The sequence below is a fragment of the Trachypithecus francoisi genome, unplaced genomic scaffold, assembly GCF_009764315.1.
Source record: "Trachypithecus francoisi isolate TF-2019V2 unplaced genomic scaffold, Tfra_2.0 Lachesis_group3, whole genome shotgun sequence".
Taxonomy (NCBI): Eukaryota; Metazoa; Chordata; class Mammalia; order Primates; family Cercopithecidae; genus Trachypithecus; species Trachypithecus francoisi.
Genome location: NW_022681468.1, coordinates 50,754,509 through 50,764,235, shown reverse-complemented (window position 1 = coordinate 50,764,235; position 9,727 = coordinate 50,754,509). Strand labels below are relative to the sequence as shown.

The window sequence follows — 9,727 nt, the reverse complement described above, 5'->3', positions numbered from 1 at the left end:
AGAATACGCAAGCGGCCGCGGTAAGAGGACCCGTCCTCTTCCCCGAACTTCTTCGCTTCTCTCCGAGGTTCCTTCTACCCGACCCCTCTGCGCCACCAGCTCCTCCCACTCCGCTCCCCTCCCCTTTTTCTGGTCCCCACTTAGGAATCCGTCCCCCCTCCCTGCGCCGGGTCCGGGGTTCTTCCCCCAGGCTCCCCCCGCTTGCCGTCGCCGCCGCCCGGGTTCCTCTCCCCCCGCTCGGGCGCTCCCTGCCAAGCCCATGATGTAATGGTGTATGTTAATCAGTAGCATGTGGGGAGCTCCGGCTCGGGCGGCTCAGTCCTCCGCGAGCCGACACTGGAGGCAGCAGCAGCAGCCGCTGCGGCGGCCCCGACTCGAAGCGCCGCACTCTCCCCGCGCCGCCCGCCCCGACGGCATGGCCCGCGGCCCGCGCTCCGGGCGCCCCCAACTCCGCTGAGAGCCGCCGCGGTCCCGGACCCAAGCAAGGGCCCCAGTGCCGCCGGGATGAGCCACGCCGAGGTGAGCGCTCCCTCCCTACGGCCCTCGGCGGGGGACCCGCCGGTCACTAGGGTCCCCTCCCTGGGGGCTTCCCCCTCCGCCCGAGAAGTTCTGGGAGTCGGAAGCAGTGTGTTGTTGGAAGCGAGTCGCCCCTTGAAGGCTGAGCCGCTGGGCTCTCCTCCCCGCCGGCGGCGGCCACCAGAACCGAGACGGGACTGGGGGAACCCCGCAGCCGAACTTTCTTCTTTGCTGTCTTTGGGGGGCGTGTGCCTGCGGCGTCGATTCGCATTCCCCGCGAGGCCGCCCCGCCTGCCGAAGGGGTTAGTGCTGCGGACCCCGGCTGTCCCTGCGCGCGGCGTGTGCCCGGGGCTGTGCCACCCTCGGCCTGCGACGCGCGGGCGAGGCGCCGGGCCGGACAGACCCGCCCGTAGGCGGCGGCGGCAGGATGCCTGCCACACACGCGCGCACACACACACGCACACGCGCGCGCACACTGACCACTGTGGCCGGAGCAGGCCCTGGGAGACCTCCTGGGTGGGCTGGCGCGGCGCGGTGCGGGGGAGCCGGGGCTCTGGGTTGCGCCGCCGCCCGCTGGGCGCGGAGCTTTGGGTGGGGAGAGTTTATTTTTGTCTCGAGCTGCTGCCGCGGCTGCTCACGGCCTAAATCCAGAGGGGCGCCTGGCGGTGGAGATGCTGGCTGTTGCTGTAGATGGAGCTGCAGCCACTCGGCTGCTTCTCTGGGAGGAGGAGGAGGAGGAGTAAGAGGAGGAGGAAGGAACTCGGGCTGCCGCTGCCTCCGCCTCTGCTTTGCATTAGCTCCCACCCCCACCCCCGCGCCCCTTCGCAGCCGCATTGCAAGTTTTCTGCGCGGGGAAGATCTGTTGCTGGTGCTGGCGTTCGCAGGCACGGCGCCCGAGGCCACCCCGGGCGGGGCGTGAGGGGAGCACCAGCCGTTGGCAGCGGCAGCAACAGGAAGCCGCGGGGTCTCCTCCCGCACCTGGGAAGCAGGCTTTTCGCTATTCCCCAGCCGGGAATAGCCCATCTCCCGCATCGGGTGCGGAGGGGGCGGCCGGATTTCGGGGAACCCAACCTTCCGCGGGACGCTCCCACCCCCGGCCCCTTCTGATGCCCTCGTCCCCGGGGCGCGCTCCTCCGCTGGCCGAGGTCTCACTGCAGCTCTTTTTCTCCTTCCAGTGGTGATCGCCGCTCGGGAATGCGGGCGTGAAGGGTCCGAGCTGCCGCCCAGTGGGGAGGAGACCCCAGGACGCCGGAAATCACCATCCCGAAGCTGCAAGAAGGGGGGAGAAAGCATTCTTCATTCAGTTGTGTGCCTTGTGGGGGATTTTTTAAAAAGTCGTTATTTTTTTTTAAAGAAACATTTCCGTGCTACTGTCTGTCATCGTCTCTGGGGAAATCAGCCAGAACCACCGGAACGTAACTGAAACCAGACGAGAGAGGCAGGAGCCCAGGCAGTACCTGCAGCGTCCGGGCACCAGAGCCACCTTGGAACGGGAACGCGTCTCCGGCCGCGGGGCTGCGGCTCCGCCAAACTTTGGGGCGGGCGGGGCGGTCTGGGGCGCCCAGGGGGCTCTGTAGACCGAGGGCGGCCCCCTAACCATGATGTTTCGCGACCAGGTCGGGGTGCTGGCGGGCTGGTTTAAGGGCTGGAACGAGTGCGAGCAGACTGTTGCGCTGCTGTCGCTGCTCAAGCGCGTGAGCCAGACCCAGGCCCGCTTCCTCCAGCTCTGCCTGGAGCACTCGCTGGCCGACTGCGCCGAGCTGCACGTCCTCGAACGCGAGGCCAACAGCCCCGGTAAGTGCGCGGCCGCCACCGTCCCGCCCGCCCCTCGCTTCCCTGCCTCGGGCCAGGCCGGGGCCCGCCCCCGCCAGCCGCTCCGCCAGGACCCGAACCGCGCGGCCCCCGAGGCCCTCGCAATCCGCTCCCTCCTTTACCCCCCCTCCCCGCCCACTTACCTCCGCCGGCCGCTTTGGGGTTTTGCCCACTGTGAACTCCATCAGCCCCTTCCGTGTGGTAGATACGGTATCATGAATGATTGGTTTTTCTCTCATGCAGTTTCCTGGGAAATAAGTAAGTCAGGTCACGTAGAGTCTGGATTTTCTGGGTGTGTGTGTTTTTTCCTTCCTCCTTCTTCTTTTGGGCAACGTGGCTCGCTGGATTTCAGCAACACATGATAGATGCCCGGGACTGCCCTTCAGAAGCCAAGCTTGGATAAGGCTGTGTGAGGAGTACATGAAAATCCAATTTTATTATTCGGTTTTCCCCACGGATATTCTGGTTTTAGAGCTTCGTCTTCAGAATAATATGCAGGTGACTCTACAGACTAGTAAAATGACATTTGTAATTGATGATCCACCCTCTTTGCAGTATGTGTATTATGGGGTTAAGCTTACCGCTCGTGACATTATCCATATTGATACAGATCTTGTAGAAAGGGTCTTGGAGAAAGGACAGGCATGAAGTGGGTTCCTTAATGCTTCTCGTCAGGAAACTTTACTGAATAGAACAGAATCGTTTCATATTACCCTGCTAGTATTTACAGACACCTCAACTAGTATGGAAAGTGAATATAGTCGAAAGGTCCAGCAGTTTCCTATTTGCTAGCGTGGGTCAACTAGTATGGAAAGCGAATATAGTGGAAAGGTCCAGCAGTTTCCTATTTGCTAGCGTGGGTGGTGACAGACTGAAATTATATCCTGGAGGGTAGGAGGAGGCTGGGGGATGGGGGAAAAGTCTGATAGTTGTGATTTTGGATAGGGGAAATTCTTTAGTTCATGCGGCTGCAGGAGGGTGAACAGAGCCCCCAGTGTTTATACAGAGAAAAGAATGCAGGGTCCTCTTCCAGCTGTTCCATGTTGAAGCTGCGAGCCTGCAAAGCTCAGCAGAGGTCTGGGCTGCCATTTGATGACAAGGTCCAGTCCAGGGCAGTGGGGCCTGGGAGACACTAAAGTGAGTGTGTCTTCAGAGCAGCAAGAAGCGAGCCGGCCTACTCATTCCTCCTCCCTAGTATGGTGTGCATGATGGTGAAAACACTAGAATGGGATGCTTCCATATATAGAATCATAGGGTGGAAGTGACCGCTGGAAATCTTCAGTTCTTTTCCTGACCAGACAGGACTGCACCCGAAAGATCCTGCATCGCCAAGTATGGAGGGCCGCACTGAGGGAGATTCCACTGAGCCCGAGCCTCCCAGCTCACACCCGGACTCACTGGGGTGGCGATGACAGGGCCCCCTTTGGTTGAGCTCCACGTTTATAAATAGCTGGAGGGCTAGCCTCCTTCACTGGGGTGTGGAAGCATAACTAGGGTAATTGATGATCCACCCCCTTTGCTTGTGTTCTTAATTTCAGCGGGAAGCCTGGTTTACCTGCTCGGTTTTACTTTCTCAGGTTTGACAAACAGGGTTATATAAACTTTTGCATTTTATAGATTGCAGAGGATTTACATAGAGCCATTTAGGTTGAATGCTTGATTTCAGTGCTGGTAGGGACTGTTCAAACTCATCTTTAGGTTATTCAAATGTTGGAGCAGCACTTTTTCCCTTTGAGTAATGGAGATGACCTTTCCCAATATAGCAGCCACCAGGTTAGTAAGTAAAACAGTTAAATGTTAAAATGAGATGGCCTAATTGAAAAAATCTCATAATTAAAAACATTGAACTGTGAGTTTTTTTAAGTCATTTGGTAATTTTTTTTCCTTAAGAAATGTTTGGCCATACTTATTTGTATAAGATACCCACCTGTTCATGCTGCTAAATGATGTAGATATACAAAATATAGAACCATTATGTAAGATAGGAACTATTCTCCAGTTTCTGCATTAATCCTTCAACCTAGACATTTCGCCTGCACAGAAATCTTTGCACTTGTTTTGTTGTGTGACCAGGACAGAAATTTCTTAGGTAATGTGATGATTTGGTTTACATTTGGAGTGTGGGGATCATAAAGAGCATCAGGAGTCGTCATAGCATACCTGAGTCTGTAGTGTGGCTCTCTGCATATCCGGAAACTAGCCAAGAACCAGGAAGGGGACAAAAAGTCCACTCGCAACCAGAGTAGATAGTATGAAAGTCCAAGAGAATATTTCAGGCTCTCTTTCAGAATGTACTTACTTTTATTCTAGACACAATCCTAACATTTAAAAAATTTGACAAATAATCCATAGTGTATTGGGGGTAACACTTTTAGAATGGGGTGAAAGGCTGCTGTAATCGGTAGTAAAAGGTGATCCCTGACAGCCTGACAACTAGGAAAGAGACAGAAAAACTGTAACTTTAGACAAGAATTGGAGCAGAAACTTTGAAGGCTTGGGAATATTAGAGTAGGAACCCTCAATTGACCTTGCAGGCACCACTCTATAATAACATAAACCAATAATTGCTATTTACTGTTGTTAACAGTGAACTATGGAAAGAATACATTTTTAGACACACTCTTTAAGAAGAGAAGGAAATGTTCAATATACTTTGGAAATATTTACACCCAGAATAATTAACCTCCGAGCTGTTTTCATGTGTAAGGCTCTTACCAATTCAGAAAACTAGGCTGTGCAGAATGACTCATTCATTGGATGGCTGAGATTTCCTGTACCGAAGTCATCTTGTATCACTTTATTTTGTAATCATCAATTAAAAAACCCTCACATTTCATCTAGTGTTTAGAGATTTTAAAACTTGGTGAATGGGAACCAAATTCATATCTGGGACTCGATCTCAGTATAATAAAGAAAAAAATAAATAATGAGATATCCTGCACATTAAACATGATTCATTTGAGATCCACGGGATGTGATTTGGTGCTTTCATTCTCTTAAATTTACTGAGAATCTAGTGATTCACTGGTTCATCCTTTGCCTCAGGCTCATGGTCATTGGAGAGTCTGAGAAAATAATTGAATTGATCCCTGTGGATTTATTTGTGGGTGTGTTTTTCTTTTAACAGATACAGTGATGATCAGCTCTCTCATACAGTCTTGTTTCCAGAATCCTTATAACCTTAGATAAGTCTCTTCAGCTACTGCCCCAGTTGAACATTGAGACTTCTGGCCAGTCTCAATTCTGGGACTAGCAGGTCATTTGATACCTACAAGTGGCAAAAATGCAACCCACTGACTTTACCTGAAGTTTCCAAAAGAAAAATAGGTTTTGTGGCATTATTTATTTATGGCTTTTGTCACTTAGACTTGAAATATATTTTCCATAGAGATTTATAAGTTAATCCACAAAAACATAATCCACAAAATATACACGATTTGTGTATGTTTGTGGTAAGTAAATGGCAATAAATTCCTATACTTATAGTTAAATACAAGAGAAAAGAGTATCCAAAATCGTGATGTTTGAGACAAAAAAAAAAAAAAAAATTGTGGAGATGGAAGACTACCTCTCAGAATGTACTTACTCTTATTCTAGACACAATTCTAACTTAAAAAAAAAATGTAATCAGAGTGTATTGGGTGTAACACATTTAGAATGGGATGAGGGGCTGTCAATCTCACCCCATATTTGTGTAAACTTGCTGTCATTAGAGGGTAGGTATGTTGGTTCCATGATTTTTATGGTTTTGGTTTCCGTAGTACAAGTATGCCATCCTCTACCCTGCGTTACTTTTTTTGTTTTTTGAGAGGTAATCTCACTCTGTCGCCCAGGCTGGAGCGCAGTGGCACTATCTCGGCTCCCTGCAAGCTGCAAGCTCCGCCTCCCGGGTTCACGCCATTCTCCTGCCTCATCCTCCCGAGTAGGTGGGACTACAGGCGCCCGCCACCACGCCCGGCTAACTTTTGTATTTTTAGTAGAGATGGGGTTTCACCGTGTTAGCCAGGTTGGTCTTGATCTCCTGACCTCGTAATCCGCCCGCCTCGGCCTCCCAAAGTGCTGGGATTACAGGCGTGAGCCACCGCGCCTGGCCCCTGCGTTACTTTTTAAGGTTACAAATGGAATAAAAAGAAAACAGCAGAAGAGGTTTTCCTGATGATATGGATAAGATCTTGTTTGTAGTTTTTTCATTCATGTATTCATTCAACAAACATTTTCTGACTGCCTGCTATTTTCCTGAACCTGTGTTATACAATGGAAATACAAAAGTAACTTACTCTAGTCCAGTGCTTAGTACATGATAGATATTCTCAGTGTGGGGTAAATGACTAATATAAAATCATAGGTGCTGAAGCATAGATATGGGGATAAAAAGTACGAGGAGAGGCATACCGGGAGCATTGTGAACCTAATTGCTTATTGCCTGGGGAGTCAGGGAAGACCTCCCTGAGGAAGGGATATGTTTCAGCTGAGTCCTGAGAGATGAATAGGAGATGGTTCGATATATTAATATAAAAAGGATTGTAAAGAGGGGGCAAGAAGGTATCTCCCATGCAGAATATAGTGTTATCCCCTTTAATGTATGGGCCTACATGCATGATCCTCTGAGAGGCATGAGTGGAAGAGCCAGTTTAGTTTAGACAGTTTCCATTTTGGCCACATGGTGGCATTATCTTCTGAGGGCAGCTTGGTTGCTGTCCGCATTGGTATATGCGGGAGAAGGAAGGATGGAAATAGAGAAAAAAGTAATCTCCAGGTGGCCACTTACTTATAGCCATAGGAGGGCATAAGTTGTAGCAGATTTTTAGAGTATAGATTTTTAAATCAGCCTGGGCTAGTTAAATAATTTCTAAGCCTCAGTTTTCTTATCTGAGAAATGGTGATTATAAAACCTTGTTATTGTCTGGAAGTTACTTGTTAATGATCCAGCAAGGATCTATTCTATCCCTCAGGTTTAAATTTGCCTTTAATTACTATAGAATTGATATAAATAATATTATTCTAAATGATCAGAAATCTTTTCATTTAAAGGATTATGAAGAAGAGATTGAGGATGACTTGGAACCCTAAAAAGATATGAGTCTACTGGGACCCACCTTCTATGTTTTAGCTTTGTTTTTTCACTGTCTCTCCTAAAAATATGCAGCCCTGACCCAGTTTTCCCAAATAACTTATCAACACTTTTTTCTTCAGTTGGTGAATGTGAAAAGAAGAAATCGTTTTGCTGAATGAAATATATAGGAGCTTTATATATGAAGCACTTTTCACTTAGGGTTTTGTAATTTTCTTTGGGTCGGTCTGGGATGACCCTGCAGTTACTGCTGATTGTAAGTTGTAGCAGGTCATACATATTTGTACTCTTTGTTGTGAATAATTTGGGTTTGGTTTTATCACCTGGGTGCTCACAGCCTTCAACAATTGAGTATACATTTTAAACAGTCCCCGTCAAAGCAAGTAAAAGGCAGACAAACTTCACAGCAAATTGGCTTGTTTTTGTTTCAGTAAACAAATGAGGACACAAGATGACGGTTGAAGGGGCTGAGAAGTAACTGAAAACTTCCCAGACTGTCATACAGAAGTCTAATTCTAAAGAGAATTGACAACACCAGAGAAGAGGGAAAATATTGCTTCTCCTTGACCCGAGGAGAAATTTGGGGTTTTCATCTGTGGGTGAAGTGCCTTGTGTAACTCATTTGCTAGGAAAGGTATGGTGCTCTTAGAAATCTTTTCTTTTCCTTTTTAAAATATACAATCACTACTTTGAGATTTTAATGTGTTTCTTCCTTTTCATCTCTCCTGATCATTCCTTCCAAGGCCTCACTGAGCTCATCCAATTCACATAGATTAAGATGCAGAATCAGACATCTCTTCTGAGCTATTTTTGCTTCCATTGAAGCTGCCTGAGGCAGGATTTTCCCAGAGAAAGCAGAACCGTTAGAACAGGGGCCGAGAGTCCAGGCTTGGGCCTTGCTCTACAGCCTGCATCCCAAGAGTCAGCTTGGAATTCAGAGGACCTGTCTGCTTTTATGTAGGAACGTGGCACTCCCTGGAACCCGGAAGCTCATTCTAGGGTTTTGTTCCCATTCCACTTATCAACATTTTAAAATAGCTTTCTTGTCTTAGTTTACTAGGAAAAAACAATCAAATGATTCAGTGGTTTCTTTTACACAGTAGATAATACAGTGCTGTTATAATGGTACCTGACAAAGTGTAGCTGGTAAGAAAGTGGGACTGAGTTCCTCGGCGCATATACATTTACCAAATACCCCGGCAGAGAGCCCAGGGCCCTGTCAAAAGCTGAAATACACATTACTCCTCTCAAGTAGCTTACACTCCAGTTGCAGAGCTGAAACAAACATAGGAAAATATGGAATAATTCAATCATACACAGTTGCTAAGTGCTGTGGTTCTGATTAGAGAACAAAACTGAAATTGAGTGAAAGGAGAGAACAGGGTAGATTGGGCAGTCGAAGAAGCTGAATGGAAGAAGTAAACTTGACTGTGTCACGTGAAGTAAGTGCTTTTAGGGCTCAGAAGATTCTTGCTGTTGTAGTACCTCAAATGCCAGTTTCATCAAGGAAACCACACATGCAGGGGACTCTGTGCATGTGCCGTGGAAGGGGCAGGCTTCCTGGGCCTTTGAAGGATGAGTGTTAATAGGGTAGAGAGAGGGGAGCATGAGGGATATTCACCATCATGAGTGATTGCTTGGTGAGTGGAGAATCAGTCCCAACACTCTGTGATTTCCAGCATATTTAAAGAGAGGGAAATGGAACATCTGGTCACCTAGTATTTTCATCCCACTTAAGTATGCATAACATTATAAGACTTAGTAATAGTTCTCTTGGCTTCTCCTAGTGGGATATTTTTGTAGGATGCTTTGACTATAACTAGTGTAGAGCAATAACATCTGAAACAGTTAGAGGAAAAGATAAAGAGGCATAGACTAGTTCTCAAAATTTAGTTGCATGCATATCACTTTGGGATCTTGTACTGAAAACTCTGATTGAGGAGGCTTGGAGAGGTGGGGCTGAACACCTGGGGTTGTAATAGGCTCCCAGGTAATGTTGATGCTGCATATCTGCAGACCATGCTTTGAGTGTGGACTGTTAGAAATGGAAGGTAATTTAGAGGTAATTTGGTGCAGTAGCTTTCAAGTTTTATGGCTATGTGTCAGAAGATTTTTGTTTGCAAATGAGAACTTAGATGAAGGCTTATGGGAAGTGGACGTCCCCCCAATCCCCTACTCCCCAAACCTAACTGTCCTAGGAGAGAAGTTTGGAAATCTGACCAAGGGCAGTGGTTTTTCCCAGGCTCTGAGACAAGACATTGGTTGACAAGGCTATGGCCGGAAGATCTGGGATCAGAATCTGACTCTCCTCAGTCTAGTGCTCTTTCT

At 48.3% G+C, this 9,727-nt stretch overlaps 1 protein-coding gene across 3 annotated transcripts in view; it reads left to right on the top strand.

The window, feature by feature from the left end:
• The first annotated feature begins 296 nt into the window (after positions 1–296).
• SAMD4A (sterile alpha motif domain containing 4A) overlaps positions 297–9,727 on the top strand; it is a 229,323-nt gene continuing 219,892 nt past the window's right edge. For 2 of the 3 annotated variants that reach the window (XM_033187980.1, XM_033187982.1), the window contains exons 1-2: positions 297–519; positions 1,692–2,310. In XM_033187980.1, the coding sequence (XP_033043871.1) occupies positions 2,115–2,310 (196 nt within the window). In that variant the 5' untranslated portion in view covers positions 297–519; positions 1,692–2,114. Of the gene's footprint in view, positions 520–1,314; positions 1,552–1,691; positions 2,311–9,727 lie in introns of those variants that run through there. The other variant, XM_033187981.1, reaches the window with a different exon arrangement.